The following is a 25362-nucleotide window of genomic DNA, read 5'->3' on the forward strand; positions in this document are numbered from 1 at the left end:
ATATTACTAGAATATAGAAGAACATACCAGAATATACCATAATATTACTAGAATATAGAAGAATATACGAGAATATACCTGAATATACTAGAATATAGCAGAATATGCCAAAATATACCATAATATTACTAGAAAATAGAAGAATATACGAGAATATACCTGAATATACTAGTATATAGCAGAATATACCAGAATATACCAGAATATACCATAATATTACTAGAATATAGAAGAATATACCAGAATATACCATAATATTACTAGAATATAGAAGAATATACCAGAATATACCATAATATTACTACAATATAGAAGAATATACCAGAATATACCAGAATATACCAGAATATTACTAGAATATAGAAGAATATACAAGAATATACCAGAATATACTAGAATATATCATAATATACCAGAATATGCCAGAATATACCATAATATTACTCGAATATAGAAGAATATACGAGAATATACCAAAATATACTAGAATATAGCAGAATATAATAGAATATCCGAGAATATAGCAGAATATGCCAGAATATACCATAATATTACTAGAATATAGAAGAATATACGAGAATATACCAGAATATACTAGAATATAGCAGAATATACCAGAATGTACTTGAATATACCAGGATATACCATAATATTACTCGAATATAGAAGAATATACGAGAATATACGATAATATTACTAGAATATAGGAGAATATACCAGAATATACCATAATATTACGAGAATATAGAAGAATATTCGAGAATATACCAGAATATTGCAGAATATACCAGAATATACCATAATATTACTCGAATATAGAAGAGTATACGAGAATATACCAGAATATACTAGAAGATAGAAGAATATACCAGAATATACCATAATATTACTAGAACATACAAGAATATACCAGAATATACCTGAATATACCTGAATATACTAGAATATAGCAGAATATACCAGAATATACTTGAATATACCAGAATATACCATAATATTACTCGAATATAGAAGAATATACAAGAATATACGATAATATTACTAGAATATAGGAGAATATACCAGAATATACCATAATATTACTAGAATATAGAAGAATATTCCAGAATATACTAGAATTTAGCAGAATATACCAGAATATACTTGTATATACCAGAATATACCATAATATTACTAGAATATGGAAGAATATACGAGAATATACGATAATATTACTAGAATATAGGTGAATATACCATAATATTACTAGAATATAGAAGAATATACCAGAATATACCATAATATTACTAGAATATAGAAGAATATACGAGAATATACCTGAATATACTAGAATATAGCAGAATATGCCAAAATATACCATAATATTACTAGAAAATAGAAGAATATACGAGAATATACGTGAATATAATAGAATATAGCAGAATATACCAGAATATACCAGAATATACCTTAATATTACTAGAATATAGAAGAATATACGAGAATATACCAGAATATACTAGAATATAGCATAAAATACCAGAATATTCCAGAATATACCATAATATTACTACAATATAGAAGAATATACGAGAATATACCTGAATATACCTGAATATACTAGAATATAGCAGAATATACCAGAATATACTTGAATATACCAGAATATACCATAATATTACTCAAATATAGAAGAATATACGAGAATATACCAGAATATACTAGAATATAGCAGAATATACTAGAATATACGAGAATATAGCAGAATATGCCCGAATATACCATAATATTACTAGAATATACAAGAATATACGAGAATATACCTGAATATAATAGAATATAGCAGAATATGCCAGAATATACCATAATATTACTAGAATATAGAAGAATATACGAGAATATACCAGAATATTAGAATATAGCAGAATATACTAGAATATAGCAGAATATATCAGAATATACTTGTATATACCTGAATATACCATAATATTACTCGAATATAGAAGAATATACGAGAATATACGATAATATTACTAGAATATAGGAGAATATACCAGAATATACCATAATGTTACTAGAATATAGAAGAATATACCAGAATATACCACAATGTTACTAGAATATAGAAGAATATACGAGAATATACCAGAATATATTAGAATATAGCAGAATATACTAGAATATAGCAGAATATACCAGAATATACCAGAATATACCATAATATTACTAGAATATAGAAGAATATACCATAATATTACTACAATATAGAAGAATATACGAGAATAAACCAGAATATACTACAATATAGCAGAATATACTAGAATATAGCAGAATATACCAGAATATACCAGAATATACCATTCTATTACTAGAATATAGAAGAATATCCGAGAATATACCAGAATATACTAGACTATAGCATAATATACCGAAATATGCCAGAAAATACCATAATATTACTAGAATATAGAAGAATATACCAGAATATACCATAATATTACTAGAATATAGAAAAAATATACGAGAATATACTTGAATATACTAGAATTTAGCATAATATACCAGAATATTCAAGAATATACCATAATATTACTACAATATAGAAGAATATACGAGAATTTACCTGAATATACTAGAATATAGCAGAATATACCAGAATATACTTGAATATACCAGAATATACCATAATATTACTAGAATATAGAAGAATATTCGAGAATATACTAGAATATAGCAGAATATACCAGAATATACCATAATATTACTAGAATATAGAAGAATATACCAGAATATACCTGAATATACCTGAATATACTAGAATATAGCAGAATATACCAGAATATACTTGAATATACCAGAATATACCATAATATTACTCGAATATAGACGAATATACGAGAATATACCCGAATATACTAGAATATACCTGAATATACTAGAATATAGCAGGAATATACCAGAATATACTTGAATATACCAGGATATACCATAAATTTACTCGAATATAGAAGAATATACGAGAATATACGATAATATTACTAGAATATAGGAGAATATACCAGAATATACCATAATATTACTAGAATATAGAAGAATATTCGAGAATATACTAGAATATAGCAGAATATACCAGAATATACTTGAATATACCAGAATATACCATAATATTACTCGAATATAGAAGAATATACGAGTATATACCAGAATATTACTAGAATATAGGAGAATATACCAGAATATACCATAATATTACTAGAATATAGAAGAATATTCGAGAATATACTACAATATAGCAGAATATACCAGAATATATTTGAATATACCAGAATATACCATAATATTACTCGAATATGGAAGAATATACGAGAATATTCCATAATATATTTTAGAATATAGAAGAATATACCAGAATATACCATAATATTACAAGAATATAGAAGAATATACCAGTATATACCATAATATTACTAGAATATAGAAGAATATACGAGAATATACCTGAATATACTAGTATATAGCAGAATATACCAGAATATACCATAATATTACTAGAATATAGAAGAATATACCAGAATATACCATAATATTACTACAATATAGAAGAATATACGAGAATATACCAGAATATACTAGAATATAGCAGAATATACTAGAATATAGCAGAATATACCAGAATATACCAGAATATACCAGAATATACCAGAATATACCAGAAATATACCATAATATTACTAGAATATAGAAGAATATACGAGAATATACCAAAATATACTAGAATACAGCAGAATATAATAGAATATACGAGAATATAGCAGAATATGCCAGAATATACCATAATATTACTAGAATATAGAAGAATATACGAGAATATACCAGAATATACTAGAATATACCAGAATATACTTGAATATTACAGAATATACCATAATATTACTAGAATGTAGAAGAATATACGAGAATATACCTGAATATACCTGAATATACTAGAATATAGCAGAATATACCAGAATATACTTGAATATACCAGAATATACCATAATATTAATCGAATATAGAAGAATATACGAGAATATACGATAATATTACTAGAATATAGGAGAATATACCATAATATTACTAGAATATAGAAGAACATACCAGAATATACCATAATATTACTAGAATATAGAAGAATATACGAGAATATACCTGAATATACTAGAATATAGCAGAATATGCCAAAATATACCATAATATTACTAGAAAATAGAAGAATATACGAGAATATACCTGAATATATTAGTATATAGCAGAAAATACCAGAATATACCAGAATATACCATAATATTACTAGAATATAGAAGAATATACCAGAATATACCATAATATTACTAGAATATAGAAGAATATACCAGAATATACCATAATATTACTACAATATAGAAGAATATACCAGAATATACCAGAATATACCAGAATATTACTAGAATATAGAAGAATATACAAGAATATACCAGAATATACTAGAATATATCATAATATACCAGAATATGCCAGAATATACCATAATATTACTCGAATATAGAAGAATATACGAGAATATACCAAAATATACTAGAATATAGCAGAATATAATAGAATATCCGAGAATATAGCAGAATATGCCAGAATATACCATAATATTACTAGAATATAGAAGAATATACGAGAATATACCAGAATATACTAGAATATAGCAGAATATACCAGAATGTACTTGAATATACCAGGATATACCATAATATTACTCGAATATAGAAGAATATACGAGAATATACGATAATATTACTAGAATATAGGAGAATATACCAGAATATACCATAATATTACGAGAATATAGAAGAATATTCGAGAATATACTACAATATAGCAGAATATACCAGAACATATTTGAATATACCAGAATATACCATAATATTACTCGAATATGGAAGAATATACGAGAATATTCCATAATATTACTAGAATATAGAAGAATATACCAGAATATACCATAATATTACAAGAATATAGAAGAATATACCAGTATATACCATAATATTACTAGAATATAGAAGAATATACGAGAATATACCTGAATATACTAGTATATAGCAGAATATACCAGAATATACCATAATATTACTAGAATATAGAAGAATATACCAGAATATACCATAATATTACTACAATATAGAAGAATATACGAGAATATACCAGAATATACTAGAATATAGCAGAATATACTAGAATATAGCAGAATATACCAGAATATACCAGAATATACCAGAATATACCAGAATATACCAGAATATACCATAATATTACTAGAATATAGAAGAATATACGAGAATATACCAAAATATACTAGAATACAGCAGAATATAATAGAATATACGAGAATATAGCAGAATATGCCAGAATATACCATAATATTACTAGAATATAGAAGAATATACGAGAATATACCAGAATATACTAGAATATACCAGAATATACTTGAATATTACAGAATATACCATAATATTACTAGAATGTAGAAGAATATACGAGAATATACCTGAATATACCTGAATATACTAGAATATAGCAGAATATACCAGAATATACTTGAATATACCAGAATATACCATAATATTACTCGAATATAGAAGAATATACGAGAATATACGATAATATTACTAGAATATAGGAGAATATACCAGAATATACCATAATATTACTAGAATATAGAAGAATATTCGAGAATATACTAGAATATAGCAGAATATACCATAATATACTTGTATATACCAGAATATACCATAATATTACTCGAATATAGAAGAATATACGAGAATATACGATAATATTACTAGAATATAGGAGAATATACCAGAATGTACCATAATATTACTAGAATATAGAAGAATATTCGAGAATATACTAGAATATAGCAGAATATACCAGAATATACTTGAATATACCAGGATATACCATAATATTACTCGAATATAGAAGAATATACGAGAATATACGATAATATTACTAGAATATAGGAGAATATACCAGAATATACCATAATATTACTCGAATATAGAAGAATATACGAGAATATACGATAATATCACTAGAATATAGGAGAATATACCATAATATTACTAGAATATAGAAGAACATACCAGAATATACCATAATATTACTAGAATATAGAAGAATATACGAGAATATACCTGAATATACTAGAATATAGCAGAATATGCCAAAATATACCAAAATATTACTAGAAAATAGAAGAATATACGAGAATATACCTGAATATACTAGTATATAGCAGAATATACCAGAATATACCAGAATATACCATAATATTACTAGAATATAGAAGAATATACCAGAATATACCATAATATTACTACAATATAGAAGAATATACCAGAATATACCAGAATATACCAGAATATTACTAGAATATAGAAGAATATACAAGAATATACCAGAATATACTAGAATATATCATAATATACCAGAATATGCCAGAATATACCATAATATTACTCGAATATAGAAGAATATACGAGAATATTCCAAAATATACTAGAATATAGCAGAATATAATAGAATATCCGAGAATATAGCAGAATATGCCAGAATATACCATAATATTACTAGAATATAGAAGAATATACGAGAATATACCAGAATATACTAGAATATAGCAGAATATACCAGAATGTACTTGAATATACCAGGATATACCATAATATTACTCGAATATAGAAGAATATACGAGAATATACGATAATATTACAAGAATATAGGAGAATATACCAGAATATACCATAATATTACTAGAATATAGAAGAATATACGAGAATATACCTGAATATACTAGAATATAGCAGAATATGCCAAAATATACCATAATGTTTTTTCGTGTATAAAAAATGTCTTTATTTTCAAAACTTAACACTTAACAATATATTGCCTGCTGAATTAACGTTGGGCAACTATTTTACAGAGCCAGTGATCTGGAGCGGTACAATATTTGAGTATTTTTAAATGGGTTTCGAGACAATTCTCCGAATGATGAGATTGTTCTCTCCGAATGGTGAGATTGTTGTCTCCGAATGATGAGACAGTTCTGACTGTTCGCGAATTGAGACTGTTCTCAGAGTGTTTAGCAGTTCTCTCCGAGTAGTGAGATGGTTCTGATTTTCTGTCCCGGGGTCCGTTCGCTGGTCACCTCGGTGGTGTCAAGAAAAGTTCCTAATTTGGGGGTAAAGTCTTTCCTATTCGCTGGTTGACTTGAGGGAGAAGAATCTTCCGGGACAGCCCTCACCGGTGGAGGAGGAAGTCTCCACCCACAAGTCAAACCAGGAAAATTGCTGTAACGAATAACAGGACCCCGGAACAGCCCGAGTAAATAGCCTAAGTGGCTCGCGAACGAATTTATGACCCCTTAGCTTGGGTCCGGTGACGAAGGCTAAGGACACGCGTACATGTGGCTCAAGAGGGGTTGCGCTCTTAGCCTGGTCGACGCTCGTGCGGGCTATAAGGCCCGCTTTGTCCGAATCCGGGACCTCCGGTACATTGCTGGTGGTACGCGGAGCGAGGGTTTCCCGGATTGACTTTATGGCCACTTTCCAATGCCATCAGCTAAAAAACCCTCGAGTGGCGCATGGCCACTCGAGCATTAGCATTCTTCTAATTTTCGAAGGACGGCTTGAAATCGGAGAAGGGCTTTATTTATGGCTTTCAGCTTTCTTACTTGTAGCTGTTGCCTCGCGACGATTTACTATATGCTGAAAAACTCGGTGGGAACGAACATGCTCCCCCCGTTGAACTGTACGCATAGTTCAATGAAACGAATCGGATTATCTAATGCCCTATGATGGCAGCGCGAATGAGATAAGAATATAAATAATATATTAAATAAGACGAATAAAATATGAAAAAACGCAATCGAACGTAATTATAGGATTAAGCGCTAAATGAGTAAACGATTAATATAATACGAGTAAATGCAAAAGAAAAATAAATGATAAAACGCATAAAATCCTACCGCTAATATAACTACATAAAATGAAGATTTACGTAATTATATACGAACGAATGATAACGCAAAGAATAAAGGAAGAAACGAGTAAAATTAACGCAATTGTTCATGAAATTATTCAATTGGTATCGGAAGCAATCGGAAGGGGGGCAAGCTGCTTCACATTTCGTTTATATACACCATTACTGGTTTTAACTGTGACAGCACGTATGATGTTGTCGGCGCCGGGATGGATCTCCAAGATTCTTCCAAGATTCCACTGGAGTGGAGGCAGGTGATTGTCCTTCAGGATGACAACCGTGCCTTCCTGGATGTCGTGGGATCCCTTCATCCACTTGGTCCGGGTTTGTAGTTGGTGGATGTATTCCTTGGACCACCTGGCCCAGAAGTCCTGCTTAACCTTTTGTATGTGCTGCCAATTTGACAGCCGATTGCTCGGACTTGCGGTGAAGTCAGCTTCAGGCACACTCGTTATCGCAGTACCAATAAGGAAATGGGCAGGAGTCAATGCTGCGGGGTCGTTTGGATCGGAAGAAAGAGGAGTCAATGGTCGGGAATTTAGGATTCCCTCGATTTCGGTTACGAACGTGGCAAATTGCTCATACGTGAAAAGCTGATCACCGACAACACGCCTTAAATGATGTTTGAACGACTTTACAGCTGCTTCCCAGAGTCCGCCGAAATGAGGAGACAAGGCAGGCATAAAATGCCATGAAATCTTTTTGTCAGAGACAAATCGATTGACCCTCTCATCCTCTCGTAGAACTCTGTGAAGTTCGTTCAATTCGTTGTTGGCACCTACGAAATTAGTGCCATTGTCCGAATAAATGTTACTACAAATGCCCCTCCTCGCGATGAATCTTTTCAAGGCTGCTAAAAAGGCGTCCGTAGTTAGATCGCCCACCACTTCTAAATGGACTGCCTTGGTGGAAAAACAGATAAATACGGCAACGTAAACCTTAACGCGCGTCCGATTTCGATGACGACGTTCTTTGATATAAAACGGTCCGCAAAAGTCTGTTCCAACGTTTGAAAATGGTCTGGATTCGGTAATGCGCGTGGTGGGTAAATTACCCATTAGGTAATTTGTCGTTGGTGGGCTGAATCGAAAGCATTTGATACAATTCCGGATGATTTTTCGGGTAGTGTTCTTACCATCGATTGGCCAGTATTTTTGTCGAACGTTGTATAGGGTAGAAGTCAATCCAGAATGACAATTTCGAATGTGAATATCGCGGATTATCAAATCGGTTATGTGATGGCTCTTTGGCAAAAGTATTGGATGTTTTGTGTTGTATTCTAGATCAGAATATTGCAGTCGACCACCTACGCGAAGTATCCCTTGTTCATCGATGAACGGGTTTAGAGATAATAGTTTGCTCTTAGGATTCAAACCGGCCTTTGATTTAAGAGCTGCGATCTCCTCGGAAAACGCGTTTGTCTGAGTTGACTTAATTATGATTTCGTTGGCGCGTTCTAATTCTTGAATGGAAATGGATCCAGTTTTGCGATTTGTCGGACGAAATCGTAAACAATATGAAATAATTCGGCGTAGACGGTCTATGCATGAATACCGTAATAACAAATCGAATGGTTGCGCACTGGTGACTGTAAAGCATTGTATATTACGCATTTCAGGCGTTTCTGGAGGAGGCTCAAAGCAAGATGCTGGCCATAGCGATTCGTCAGTAGCGAGCCAATCTGGTCCGTTGCACCAGATTTTGCTGTTTATCAAAATCCTGGGAGTTGTGCCGCGTGATAACAAATCCGCAGGATTGTCTGAAGACCGAATATGTCGCCATGCGAGTATGTTTGTTTTAGTCTGAATTTCCACAACCCGGTTGGCCACAAAGGTTTTTAATATGTTAGGCGGTTTATGCAACCAATGTAGAACTATGGTAGAGTCTGTCCACAAAATCGTCTCGTGAATTTTGTGGTTCAGACACCTCGTGATTGAATCGTATAGTGACGAAAGGAGGACAGCCCCGCAAAGCTCCAGACGAGCTAAACTGATGGTTTTTAAGGGTGCAACGCGTGATTTTGCACAAAGAAGTCGTACCCTTATATTCCCCGATACGTCAAGGGACCGAATATATATGCAAGCCCCGTACGCCCGCTCGCTTGCATCGCAGAAGCCATGCAGCTCTAATCGTTTGACTGAGGGTTGAGAGACATGTCGCTCAAACTTTAAACCTTCCAAGAGGCTGAGCTCTTCTTGATAATTTGACCATTCAGTCTGGAGGCTCATGGGCAACGATTCGTCCCAATCGACCTTCAATTGCCATAACCGTTGCATTAATATCTTTGCAACGACTGTGACTGGACCGAGTAAACCTAACGGGTCAAAAATCTTCGCGATCGTTGAAAGAATCGTCCGTTTCGTATATGTATGTCGTGGCGTAACGTGAACTTGATAATTTATTGAATCGTCCTTCGGATCCCATGCAATACCTAACGTTTTTACTGTGGTGTCGCCGAAGAATTTTGGATGAATGTCTTCTTCGGAAAGTCCGGATAAGAGGTTTGGGTCGTTTGATACCCACTGCCGAATGTTTAAACCTCCTCGTTTTAATACTAGAATAATGTCGTTACGTAGTCGTAGCGTCTCGTCATAGTTATCTGTGCCGGTTAAAAAATCGTCTACGTATATGTCCTTGGAAATAACCTCGCAAGCCCTTGGGAAATGTATGAATTCCTCAGATGCCAATTGTTGTAAACATCTGATGGCTAAATATGGTGCAGAGGTTAAACCGAATGTTATTGTGTTGAGTTCGAATGTAGTAATTTCGTTTTTGTTATTTCTCCAGATAATCCTTTGAAATTGACGATCTTCAGGACGTACGAGAAATTGGCGATACATTTTTTCTATGTCACCTGATATAACATAGGTGTGCATCCGAAAGCGATTCAATAAAGTAAAAATGTCGTCCTGTATGGTCGGTCCTGTATGTAGCGAGTCATTTAAAGAAATCCCGGTTGTGGATTTAGCCGAACCATCGAATACAACTCGACATCTTGTGGTCGAGCTGGTGAGTTTGATGACGGCGTGATGAGGCAAATAATACCCGTGTGTGTCTTGGTCATTTTTTACCTGTGTCATGTGACCTAAATCAATATATTCGTCCATGATTCGATTATACTCGGTCCTGAGTTGCGAGTCGCGAGTAAGTTTACGTTCCAAAGACAAAAAGCGATTTAGAGCGTGCGTACGGGATTCGCCGATTAGCTGCTTCTTCTCATTGAACGGAAGCGCTACTATATATCGTCCAGATTTCAATCGTCTGACTGTCCGTTTGAAATGGGACTCGCATTCATTTTCTGAAGGTGAAAAATACGAGTTATGCGGTCCCTCTTCAACCTCCCAAAATTTTTTCATATCAAATTCCACATTTGTTAATAAGGTTTTGTGTGTTTCGCGAATTGATGAAACCGGTGCATTCCCCCCGATGATCCATCCGAATTGTGTCTTTTGCAGTATCAGATCGGACTGTTGTTTAGAACCAATCTCGATCTGACCTATGCTAAGACACGCCAAAGTTGTTCCGGTACCGATTAACATGTCTACATGTGACGGCCGATGAAAATGAGGATCAGCAAGTTGTATATTTGATGGGATGTGCAATTGCGATTTGTTAATTTGACGATCGGGTAACTGACTGGAAATATGTGGAATAATGAAAAAATTGAGAGTGCGATTGAATCCGTTAATGCGCGATTTGACCTTTATTCGTAGCGTTTTGTTCGTTACCGTTTTTAGCTCATTCAACACCTCGATGTTCACACTTCGTTCCTGACTGATTATATTTAATTTTTTGGCAAAAGCCTCTGTAATGAAATTCGCATTTGAACACGTGTCGAGTAACGTACGACACTCGAGAGGCCGATTGTTACAGTCGAAAGCGTGTACAATTGCGGTGGTCATGAGATCATGCGTAGAACCGTCTGTCAATAAGGAAGTGTATGGGAGCTTGTGTGAAACATCGAGATGCTGAGAAAGTCAAGAACTGCACCCGGGTTTCGGGCTGTCGGCACGTTCTTCTCTTTTTTGAAACTGTGGTCTCGAATCTTTGTGCAATCTGGTGTTGTGTGGTAAATTGCAAACTCTACATTTACTAGCATTGCACTGTTCAGCCGTGTGTCCTGGAGCTAAACAATTGAGGCAATGCTTCGCGTTTTTTACTGCTTCTATCCGTTTGTCGACATTCATTTTATCGAAGTGTTTACACTGAAATGTCTTATGATTTCCCTTTTCACAGATTGCACAAGTCGATAGCCGTGTTGTGATTGTCGCGAAGGTCTGTCGTCGATTAAATTTAGGGGACGATGGCGGAGAATATCGGGTTCGAGTTCCCTGATTTTGATGTACCCGATTAGCTGTCTGAAGCCTTGTTACGGGTCTGCTGGGAACATTTCCTTTCGGAGACTGAGGCACCGGTTCGTCCTCTCTCGATTGATGCGATGCGATATGTAGATATTTAAAAACGTCTAGTAATTTTGGCATTTCTGTGTCTGAAAGAGTATGTTCCCAGTTTTTGCGCGTGTCCCTTCCCATACGGGTTACTAAAATACTGATGAGGAGGTCATTCGCGATATCCTCCCAAGTCCGTCCTAACGCTTGAAGGGATCTGATGTGCAGTTGCATATAGTTTACCAAATCTCGGATTGCTTCCGACGAATCGTTTGACATGCTTGGGGTATCCCTCAATAAAGCCGCGTGTCGCAAAACTAATGCGCGTTTGTTATCATAAATCTCCACTAAATGATTCCACGCGATTTCGTAATTCTCGTCGCAAATAGTGAAAGCGCTGATCGCGGTTTCAGCCTTGTCTGTTAATGAGAGTTTTAAGTAATTTAATTTTTGAATGTTACTCAGTCCGGACTGAGAATGGATCATCGTCAAGAAAGCATCCTTGAAGGTGATCCATTTCTCCATTCGGCCATTGAATTTTGGTAAATCTATTTTTGGTAATTTTACATTCATCTGTGCGGCCTTCGGATATGTTTGACTTTCGTTTGTATTTTCATTATTCGATTGTTTGTCCGGAATGACTTTGAATAAAGCTTGAACTTCTAACGCGGCCGAAAGAACGTCGTCATATTGGTCGATTATTTCCTCGCGCTGTGTTTCTATTTTATCGTAGTCATTTGTCAGGAGAGCTAATTCATCCTGGTTCTGGTTAAATTTATCAAATAATGTACGTAGGCGAATGATTTTTTCATTGAGCTTTAGTTGCTCTCGTGTGGTATTTTGAAATTTCTTTACATAGTTGCTCAGTGATGTCATCTGAGCCTTGAAGTAACAACTTTTTTGGGAAATCGCGCGTATTAATTGCCTTTCGGTCTGCTCCTTTTCCGAATTTGCAGATGCCATTGTTCAAAACCGAATTCGGGATCAGGAAAATCGAGTAAATAGAAGGAAGGAAATTGGTAATTCAACAAACGAGTCTACCTTTGGCTGAACTAGTCTTCGTAGTCGTCAACGGCCGAATAGGTGCAGGAGACGTCTGGATCCGCAGTATACTGGAGGTTCCGCTTCCTGGTTGTTTTTCCTGGATGTGGTTTTCGGGTGTAGTAGCCAACACCAAACCTTTGGTTGATGTATTCGTCTCTGGTCCGTATGCTGCCAAAGACGTCTGGTCCCAAGGTGTGTTTGCAGCTTCCCGTAGAACCGATTTTTTTGCACTTGTCACAGTATGAAGCACGTGACTTAATGTCTTTTAAGTTCTTCACTAGTACCGCACTCCGAAATAGTCACTGAATCCGGCTCGAAGGACCAAAATGTTTTTTCGTGTATAAAAAATGTCTTTATTTTCAAAACTTAACACTTAACAATATATTGCCTGCTGAATTAACGTTGGGCAACTATTTTACAGAGCCAGTGATCTGGAGCGGTACAATATTTGAGTATTTTTAAATGGGTTTCGAGACAATTCTCCGAATGATGAGATTGTTCTCTCCGAATGGTGAGATTGTTGTCTCCGAATGATGAGACAGTTCTGACTGTTCGCGAATTGAGACTGTTCTCAGAGTGTTTAGCAGTTCTCTCCGAGTAGTGAGATGGTTCTGATTTTCTGTCCCGGGGTCCGTTCGCTGGTCACCTCGGTGGTGTCAAGAAAAGTTCCTAATTTGGGGGTAAAGTCTTTCCTATTCGCTGGTTGACTTGAGGGAGAAGAATCTTCCGGGACAGCCCTCACCGGTGGAGGAGGAAGTCTCCACCCACAAGTCAAACCAGGAAAATTGCTGTAACGAATAACAGGACCCCGGAACAGCCCGAGTAAATAGCCTAAGTGGCTCGCGAACGAATTTATGACCCCTTAGCTTGGGTCCGGTGACGAAGGCTAAGGACACGCGTACATGTGGCTCAAGAGGGGTTGCGCTCTTAGCCTGGTCGACGCTCGTGCGGGCTATAAGGCCCGCTTTGTCCGAATCCGGGACCTCCGGTACATTGCTGGTGGTACGCGGAGCGAGGGTTTCCCGGATTGACTTTATGGCCACTTTCCAATGCCATCAGCTAAAAAACCCTCGAGTGGCGCATGGCCACTCGAGCATTAGCATTCTTCTAATTTTCGAAGGACGGCTTGAAATCGGAGAAGGGCTTTATTTATGGCTTTCAGCTTTCTTACTTGTAGCTGTTGCCTCGCGACGATTTACTATATGCTGAAAAACTCGGTGGGAACGAACACATAATATTACTAGAAAATAGAAGAATATACGAGAATATACCTGAATATACTAGTATATAGCAGAATATACCAGAATATACCAGAATATACCATAATATTACTAGAATATAGAAGAATATACCAGAATATACCATAATATTACTACAATATAGAAGAATATACCAGAATATACCAGAATATACCAGAATATTACTAGAATATAGAAGAATATACAAGAATATACCAGAATATACTAGAATATATCATAATATACCAGAATATGCCAGAATATACCATAATATTACTCGAATATAGAAGAATATACGAGAATATACCAAAATATACTAGAATATAGCAGAATATAATAGAATATCCGAGAATATAGCAGAATATGCCAGAATATACCATAATATTACTAGAATATAGAAGAATATACGAGAATATACCAGAATATACTAGAATATAGCAGAATATACCAGAATGTACTTGAATATACCAGGATATACCATAATATTACTCGAATATAGAAGAATATACGAGAATATACGATAATATTACAAGAATATAGGAGAATATACCAGAATATACCATAATATTACGAGAATATAGAAGAATATTCGAGAATATACTAGAATATTGCAGAATATACCAGAATATACCATAATATTACTCGAATATAGAAGAATATACGAGAATATACCAGAATATACTAGAATATAGCATAATATACCAGAATATTCCAGAATATACCATAATATTACTACAATATAGAAGAATATACGAGAATATACCTGAATATACTAGAATATAGCAGAATATTCCAGAATATACTTGAATATACCAGAATATACTATAATATTACTCGAATATGGAAGAATATACGAGAATATACCATAATATTACTAGAAGATAGAAGAATATACCAGAATATACCATAATATTACTAGAACATACAAGAATATACCAGAATATACCTGAATATACCTGAATATACTAGAATATAGCAGAATATACCAGAATATACTTGAATATACCAGAATATACCATAATATTACTCGAATATAGAAGAATATACAAGAATATACGATAATATTACTAGAATATAGGAGAATATACCAGAATATACCATAATATTACTAGAATATAGAAGAATATTCGAGAATATACTAGAATTTAGCAGAATATACCAGAATATACTTGTATATACCAGAATATACCATAATATTACTAGAATATGGAAGAATATACGAGAATATACGATAATATTACAAGAATATAGGTGAATATACCATAATATTACTAGAATATAGAAGAATATACCAGAATATACCATAATATTACTAGAATATAGAAGAATATACGAGAATATACCTGAATATACTAGAATATAGCAGAATATGCCAAAATATACCATAATATTACTAGAAAATAGAAGAATATACGAGAATATACGTGAATATAATAGAATATAGCAGAATATACCAGAATATACCAGAATATACCTTAATATTACTAGAATATAGAAGAATATACGAGAATATACCAGAATATACTAGAATATAGCATAAAATACCAGAATATTCCAGAATATACCATAATATTACTACAATATAGAAGAATATACGAGAATATACCTGAATATACCTGAATATACTAGAATATAGCAGAATATACCAGAATATACTTGAATATACCAGAATATACCATAGTATTACTCAAATATAGAAGAATATACGAGAATATACCAGAATATACTAGAATATAGCAGAATATACTAGAATATACGAGAATATAGCAGAATATGCCCGAATATACCATAATATTACTAGAATATACAAGAATATACGAGAATATACCTGAATATAATAGAATATAGCAGAATATGCCAGAATATACCATAATATTACTAGAATATAGAAGAATATACGAGAATATACCAGAATATTAGAATATAGCAGAATATACTAGAATATAGCAGAATATACCAGAATATACTTGTATATACCTGAATATACCATAATATTACTCGAATATAGAAGAATATACGAGAATATACGATAATATTACTAGAATATAGGAGAATATACCAGAATATACCATAATATTACTAGAATATAGAAGAATATACCAGAATATACCACAATGTTACTAGAATATAGAAGAATATACGAGAATATACCAGAATATATTAGAATATAGCAGAATATACTAGAATATAGCAGAATATACCAGAATATACCAGAATATACCATAATATTACTAGAATATAGAAGAATATACCATAATATTACTACAATATAGAAGAATATACGAGAATAAACCAGAATATACTACAATATAGCAGAATATACTAGAATATAGCAGAATATACCAGAATATACCAGAATATACCATTGTATTACTAGAATATAGAAGAATATCCGAGAATATACCAGAATATACTAGACTATAGCATAATATACCGAAATATGCCAGAATATACCATAATATTACTAGAATATAGAAGAATATACCAGAATATACCATAATATTACTAGAATATAGAAAAATATACGAGAATATACTTGAATATACTAGAATTTAGCATAATATACCAGAATATTCAAGAATATACCATAATATTACTACAATATAGAAGAATATACGAGAATTTACCTGAATATACTAGAATATAGCAGAATATACCAGAATATACTTGAATATACCAGAATATACCATAATATTACTAGAATATAGAAGAATATTCGAGAATATACTAGAATATAGCAGAATATACCAGAATATACCATAATATTACTAGAATATAGAAGAATATACCAGAATATACCTGAATATACCTGAATATACTAGAATATAGCAGAATATACCAGAATATACTTGAATATACCAGAATATACCATAATATTACTCGAATATAGACGAATATACGAGAATATACCAGAATATACTAGAATATAGCATAATATACCAGAATATTCGAGAATATACCATAATATTACTAGAATATAGAAGAATATACGAGAATATACCTGAATATACTAGAATATAGCAGAATATACCAGAATATACTTGAATATACCAGGATATACCATAATATTACTCGAATATAGAAGAATATACGAGAATATACGATAATATTACTAGAATATAGGAGAATATACCAGAATATACCATAATATTACTAGAATATAGAAGAATATTCGAGAATATACTAGAATATAGCAGAATATACCAGAATATACTAGAATATACCAGAATATGCTTGAATATACCAGAATATACCATAATATTACTCGAATATGGAAGAATATACGAGAATATACCATAATTGTTCCCGCCGCGGCTAGACCGTAGCCTCATTTTAGTGATGTAATTATATCGTTCTATAGTTAGTTATCGTTCTATCATTCTGTTATGGTTATACATTGGTTCTTGGATTCCGGGTCCCCCATTGTGCTCGGGGACGGATTATAAAATAAAACACCGAAGCATTGTGCCCCATGGTCGGGACCGAGGTTTGCCGGTCGGCGTGAAAAGCCGCTACGACCTGGGGACAAATAAGTCGGTAATCAGGCCAAAAAAAGGGTCGCGATCGAGGTTTGCCGATCGACGCGAGCTTTGCCGCGCAGCCACGCGAGGCACACAGTCTCCTGCGTCAGTCTTGCGTGAGTTCTTGTAGAGATCGGATGTACAGAATAAAACAGTGTGTGATAAAGAAACCATTCCAATTATTAAAACCCATTTCCTCTCGCGAACAAATTGGTGCCGAAACCCGGGACTCTTCGGGATCGAGAGGAAGTGGATGACGTCTCACGGACAGTGTGTAGTGTCTAGCGTGTAGTGTGTAGTGTTAGTGTGAGTGCTACGCAAACATGGCGCGAGGACGAGGGAAGAGAGGAAGACGAGCTTCATCAGATCGTCTGGAGATAGGCAACCGGCGCTCATCCTATGTCACGAACAGGGACGCTAATTTGCCGCCGGATCCGGCCGAAAACAACATGGTCGTATCTGCGATAGAGGAGGATACGGCCGTAGAGCCCGTGATTCGCCAGGAACGGGAGCCCAACCAGGAGCCACAGCTGCGTCCTTCCGACTCTCCCCATACGCCGCGTCCACCACAGAGGTTCTCTTGCTCATCTTTAGTATCCGGTTCGCGGAAACGTCGATTGTTACTTGCCGCGGCTGAAGAGCGGGCTCGCGTCAAAAGAAGCATGCTCGCGGAAAGAGAACAAGTTGAGGTGGAGCTAATAAACGAACGTTTGGCCGCCGATCTTGAATGCACGAGCGATACGGAAGAGTGGAACGAATTAAACCCACGTACGTCGAGCCCCACTAGGCAACAGAGAGCAGTGACGGAGCAAGGCAGCTCGGAACCGCTTGGGGTAGACTGTCACGACGTGGCGCATGAGGGAGCGTCCCCACGCCCCACTGAAACTGAAGATACGAACCGCTCATCGCGCAAGACAGATCCCACTAATCGTACTGCGGCCGGTGCGGATGTACTTCAACTACTATCGCGAGCTTTGGATGCTGTAAGAGACACGCATTCGACAAGCTCAGTGTCGAGTCAGTTAGTAAATAGGCTTACGTCGGTAAAGAGCCTTCCGATATTTGGCCGGCGATTGTCTGGAATGGTTAAGATTCAAGCAAAGTTTTGAGCTGTCATCTCAGCTAGGTGGTTATTCCGAACGAGAAAAATGTGGCGCGCCTGTATGAAGCACTAAGAGGGGAAGCGAGGGAGGCGGTCGATGCCCTAATGGTTACAGCTAGTAGTGCAAATGTATAATGCAAACACTGCAATTGCGGTTTGGAAACCCCTATAAAATTATAAATAGGATCGTTCAGGACGTAAAAAACCTGCCGAAAATAAATACGGGGAAGATGGATTTGATAACTTTCGCGACTAAGCTTCGCAATAGTGTGGCAGCCATGCAAACTTTGAAACATGTCGGATATCTACATAGCCCGGATTTAATTCGAGACGTCATTTCGAAAATGCCCTCGGCGTTAGTCTACAGCTACAACAGAGACCTAGCCTCCTACGCTACTGAAGTACCTCGTTTAGTGGCCCTATCTAATTTCCTCTACAAAGAAGCTGAAATGGCGTGCGCCCGCTGGGACAGCTTCGACATCTCGCTCGGGCGAAGGATTAGCCAAGACCATAGGAGAACGACGTTCAATCAGAGGTGGTTATAAAAAGGAAAACGATAGACGAAATAAGTTTGCATTCGAATCGCCAAAAATATGTACCGTATCGCGAGCATCGCGATCGGACATGGTCCGTGATAACAATTCACCGGTGGCCGGACCGAGCAGCGGGAGAAAATGTGCCTACTGCAGATGCAGTGGGCCATTCGATAGCCGTGTGCCGCGAATTTACACGCGAACCTCTTATTCGACGATGGAGGTGGGTCAGGAAGAAAAAGCTTTGCTTTAAATGTCTCGCGCCTGACCATGGATGCGGCCAATGTGTAGCTGCAGGATGCTCCTGGCGTGGTTGTGGAAAAAATCACCATCGATTGCTTCATGGACCGCGAGAGGAGACTCAAAATGTCGGTCGCACTAACGTAGGAGAGCAAGAACGAGTTGGTACTGGAAGTAGTGGGGGCGATCGCGACGCTCAAGCTTGACTGGAATGGCCGCGGGCCTTACTGATAATACTGCCCGTAACAATTGAGGGACCCGCGGCGGACATAAAAACGTTTGCGTTACTGGACGAGGGTTCGACTTCCACCCTGGTCGACCAAGATTTAGCGAGAAAAGTTGGCGCGAGAGGTCCGTGCGTAACATTAGCCATGCAGGGTATCGGTAACACAGGGATGTTAGAAACAGAGAGTGAAAAAGTCTCGATCAAAGTCAAAGGGAAGTTCGAGACCCATTCCGTTCAAAATGTTCAAACAGTCCGCAACCTCTCCCTACCGGCACAGACGATCGAACCAGGTCTTTTGACGAGCACTCCACATCTCTGCGACTTACGCATAGAGTCTTACTCGCGAGCAGTTCCGAAGATACTTATCGGACAAGATAATTGGGAGCTGATAGTCACTCGTGAGATTCGCAGCGGAAGAAAACAGGCACCAGTGGCATCTCTCACGCGATTAGGCTGGGTGATCCATGGTCTACAGACAAGTCTTAAGGCTATAAACCGGCATGCATTACTGCTTGACGCAACGAACATGGATCAAATATCGGAACGCGTCGATGATGATTTACAAGAACTAGTGAGAAATTATTTCAAGATAGATCTGCAAGGAACTACTGCGTGTGTTGGCAGTTCGCTGCACGAGAAAAGAGCTATCGAGATTCTGGAAAAAACAACGCGCTGCGTTGGGGCGGCATGGGAAACTGGTTTGCTTTGGCGGACGGACAGGACACATCTACCGAATAGCAGGGCTACTGCTCTGAGCCGATTAAAACAATTAGAGGCCAGATTAGATCGCGATCCGGCTTATGCGGTGCTTTATTACCAGGAAATGGAGCGGCTCATAAAAAACGGATATGTAAAGAAGACTAAGAAACAAGACGCTGGTGAATTGATTTGGTACTTACCTCACTTTGGTGTCCGAAACAAGAACAAACCTAAGAAACTGAGGCTGGTGTTTGATGCGGCTGCGAAGACAAAGGGGCTAAGTCTCAATGATTGTCTATTGGCGGGGCCAGATCTACTGCGGCCTCTATTAGGAGTGCTGATGCGCTTCAGACAGCGCAAAGTAGCATATAAGGCGGATATTGAGGATATGTACTTCAAAATTAAGATACGGCGGGAAGACCAGAACGCTCAACGCTTCTTATATAGAGGCGCTAGCCGCGAGACGGAACCTGACGAATATATCGTAACCTCTTTAATACCTGGGGCAAAGTCGTCCCCATGTAGCGCGATATATGTGAAAAGCATGAACGCGAAACAGTATGAGAAAAATATGCACCTAGCGGTGACGGCATTAACGAAAAATTGCTATATGGACGATCTCATACACTGCTCCGCTACGGACAAAGAAGCATCTGACGTAATCGCCCAGATTATCAAGATCAACCGACAGGGAGGATTTCGAATGCGAGGTTGGGCCAGTAATAGTCAATGTGCCTTAGCAGGTGTGCCACCATCCGAACGAGCCTCAGACTTGGTCGACCTTGAATTAGCCGAAGACGAAGGCAAACCGGAAAAAGTTCTCGGCCTACGATGGGATACTCGCATGGACTTACTTAAGTTCAATGTAGGCTCGAGTAGAGTTCCCGACGAGCTTCTTCAGTTCCTAAGAAGACCGACGAAACGAGAGTTCCTGCGTGTAATTATGGCGGTATTTGATCCATTAGGGCTATTGACACCGCTGACAATGTTATCTAAAATTAACATGCAATGCGTGTGGATAAGTGGCATCGGCTGGGATGAACCCTTAGGAGACCATGAATTTGCAGAGTGGAAGATATGGGTAAACGATTTGCAAAAGGTCGCTACGCTCTCCATTCCCAGGCACTATGTGGCCTTGCAGAGCAAGGTAACCCGGATTGAGTTGCATGTGTTCTGCGACGCGAGCGTCAAAGCATACGCAGCGGTCGGTTACTGGCGATTCCAGTACAGCTCCGGGTCGATTCAGACAAGCCTAGTGGCTGCGAAGAGCCGCGTAGCTCCCCTAAAGCCTCTTTCAGTCCCTCGGCTGGAGCTTCAAGCGGCAGTTCTAGCTAGCAGACTCGCTAAGACCATCAGTGAAGAACACGATTTTGATATCTCAAGACGCGTGTTATGGTCCGATTCACGCACAGCGCTTTTATGGATTCGAGACAATCCGAGGTCGCTTCAAACCTTTGTAGCGCACAGAGTGACTGAGATCAACGATATGACGAATCTGACGGACTGGAAATGGCTTCCTTCTGATATTAACCCAGCGGATGATGCCACGATGCGAGCAAAAAAAGGCCTCGACGAAAGTCATCGCTGGTTTCGTGGACCCGACTTTCTACGATTGCACGAGTCCGAATGGCCGGAGCAGGTGCCCCTTGCAACGAAAGAATCGTCAGGCATGGCGAGTGCGGAGAAAAAGAAAGCTTTCATTTACGCAGCATTGGTGCAAGGGGCCTTGTTTCTTCCGGACTCATCACGATTTTCCTCTTGGAAGCGCTTATTATCTAGCACGGCCCGAGTTTTTGTGGCGGCGGAAAGATGGAAACGGTTGCGACGAAAACGAGAAACGCCTGACAGGTCGGGCATAACTCTGACCGTGGAACATCTAGCGAAAGCAGAGAGGGCATGGATTAAAGAGATCCAACGACAAAGCTTTCCGGACGAGATCGCAGCCCTAACTAGCGGTCGCACCATTACAGTTAACAGCCGTATTGTGCAATTATTGCCGATGATGGACAACTACGGCTTATTACGAGTGCAGGGCCGGGTTGAAGCGCTGGCAAATACGGATTTTCAGGGTAAACCCGTTATCCTGGACGGTAAACACTCGGTCACAAGGCTGTTGTTACATAATTATCACACCGATGCTAAACATGGCAGTGAAAACACTGTGTTAAACGAAGTCCGGCAAAAATTCTGGGTGACTAATTTACGAAGCGCTCTTCGCTCAGTGGTGTCGAAATGCCAGCTTTGTCGGTTGAATCGAAGCCAACCCAGACCTCCCCTCATGGCAGGCTTGCCTGACTCAAGATTGGCTTATCGTGAACGTCCGTTCAGTCATTGCGGATTGGATTATTTCGGGCCTATGTTGGTCACCGTAGGCCGACGTCGAGAAAAGCGCTGGGGCGCTCTGTTTACGTGTCTCACCACGCGAGGGATCCACATCGAACTAGCACACAGCTTAGACACGAGCTCGGCTATAATGGCGTTGCGCCGACTAGCAGCGCGAAGGGGCCAACCGCGAGTCATATACTCAGACAATGGCACAAATTTTCGAGGAGCTTGTAACGAAATGCGAGAGGCGATACGAAAGCTGGATGTCAAAGCGCAACAAGAGTACGTCCGTCAGAATGGAACCGAGTGGCGTTTCAACCCGCCAGCGGCTCCCCATATGGGCGGAGCCTGGGAACGCTTAGTGCGATCTGTCAAAACGGCGTTGAACGTAGTTTTGAGAAAACAGGCGCCTAAAGAAGAAACGTTGTTGACGCTTCTTGCAGAGGTCGAGCACACCATCAACTCACGACCACTCACCCACGTGTCACTCGACCCTCGCGATCAGGAAGCGTTAACCCCAAACCATTTTTTAATAGGCTGCTCTTCTGGTCGCATAGCCTTCGAAAGGTTCCATGAGCAAAGTACTTGCCCAAGAAAACAATGGCAAATTGCCCAACATTTAGCCGACTGTTTCTGGAAACGTTGGCTACGGGAATATTTGCCCACCTTGCTGCCACAGAAGAAGTGGCTTAAGAAAACGGACGGCCTGAAAATCGGCGATGTCGTCTTAATTGCGGACTATCAATCTCCAAGGAATCAATGGATAAAAGGAGTGATAAAAGAATTACTGCCTGGGTCCGATAACCAAGTGCGCGTGATCAGGATCCAGACGGCAGGTGGCAGTATGCTAAGACCGGCAATACGGTTAATAAAATTAACAAGTACAAGCGAAGTACAAGGCGTTTCCACCTTGTACGGGGGGGAGGATGTTCCCGCCGCGGCTAGACCGTAGCCTCATTTTAGTGATGTAATTATATCGTTCTATAGTTAGTTATCGTTCTATCATTCTGTTATGGTTATACATTGGTTCTTGGATTCCGGGTCCCCCATTGTGCTCGGGGACGGATTATAAAATAAAACACCGAAGCATTGTGCCCCATGGTCGGGACCGAGGTTTGCCGGTCGGCGTGAAAAGCCGCTACGACCTGGGGACAAATAAGTCGGTAATCAGGCCAAAAAAGGGTCGCGATCGAGGTTTGCCGATCGACGCGAGGTTTGCCGCGCAGCCACGCGAGGCACACAGTCTCCTGCGTCAGTCTTGCGTGAGTTCTTGTAGAGATCGGATGTACAGAATAAAACAGTGTGTGATAAAGAAACCATTCCAATTATTAAAACCCATTTCCTCTCGCGAACAATAATATTACTAGAATATAGAAGAATATACCAGAATATAACATAATATTACTAGAATATAGAAGAATATACCAGAATATACTAGAATATAGCAGAATATACCAGAATATACTTGAATATACCAGAATATACCATAATATTACTCGAATATAGAAGAATATACGAGAATATACGATAATATTAATAGAATATAGGAGAATATACCATAATATTACTAGAATATAGAAGAATATTCGAGAATATACTAGAATATAGCAGAATATACCAGAATATACTTGAATATACCAGAATATACTATAATATTACTCGAATATGGAAGAATATACGAGAATATACCAGAATATACTAGAATATAGCATAATATACCAGAATATTCGAGAATATACCATAATATTACTAGAATATACAGGAATATACGAGAATATACCTGAATATACTAGAATATAGCAGAATATACCAGAATATACTTGAATATACCAGAATATACTATAATATTACTCGAATATGGAAGAATATACGAGAATATACCATAATATTACTAGAATATAGAAGAATATACGAGAATATACCTGAATATAATAGAATATAGCAGAATATGCCAGAATATACCATAATATTACTAGAATATAGGAGAATATACGAGAATATACCTGAATATA

At 37.3% G+C, this 25362-nt stretch overlaps 2 protein-coding genes across 2 annotated transcripts; one reads left to right on the top strand and one right to left on the bottom strand.

The window, feature by feature from the left end:
- Positions 1–8132: 8132 nt before the first annotated feature.
- Positions 8133–11936, bottom strand: LOC143364624 (uncharacterized). The gene is made up of 3 exons (XM_076804870.1): positions 11882–11936; positions 11531–11839; positions 8133–11332 (listed from the first exon to the last, which is right to left on the bottom strand). The coding sequence occupies exons 1-3, from the start codon at positions 11934–11936 to the stop codon at positions 8133–8135; spliced, it is 3564 nt and encodes a 1187-aa protein (XP_076660985.1).
- Positions 11937–20471: 8535 nt separating this feature from the next.
- On the top strand, positions 20472–24302 carry LOC143364625 (uncharacterized). Its single transcript, XM_076804871.1, has one exon. It carries the CDS (start codon positions 20472–20474, stop codon positions 24300–24302), a length of 3831 nt encoding a protein of 1276 aa, XP_076660986.1.
- The last annotated feature ends 1060 nt before the right edge of the window (positions 24303–25362 follow it).

The sequence above is a fragment of the Halictus rubicundus genome, unplaced genomic scaffold (assembly GCF_050948215.1).
Source record: "Halictus rubicundus isolate RS-2024b unplaced genomic scaffold, iyHalRubi1_principal scaffold0758, whole genome shotgun sequence".
Lineage (NCBI taxonomy): Eukaryota > Metazoa > Arthropoda > Insecta > Hymenoptera > Halictidae > Halictus > Halictus rubicundus.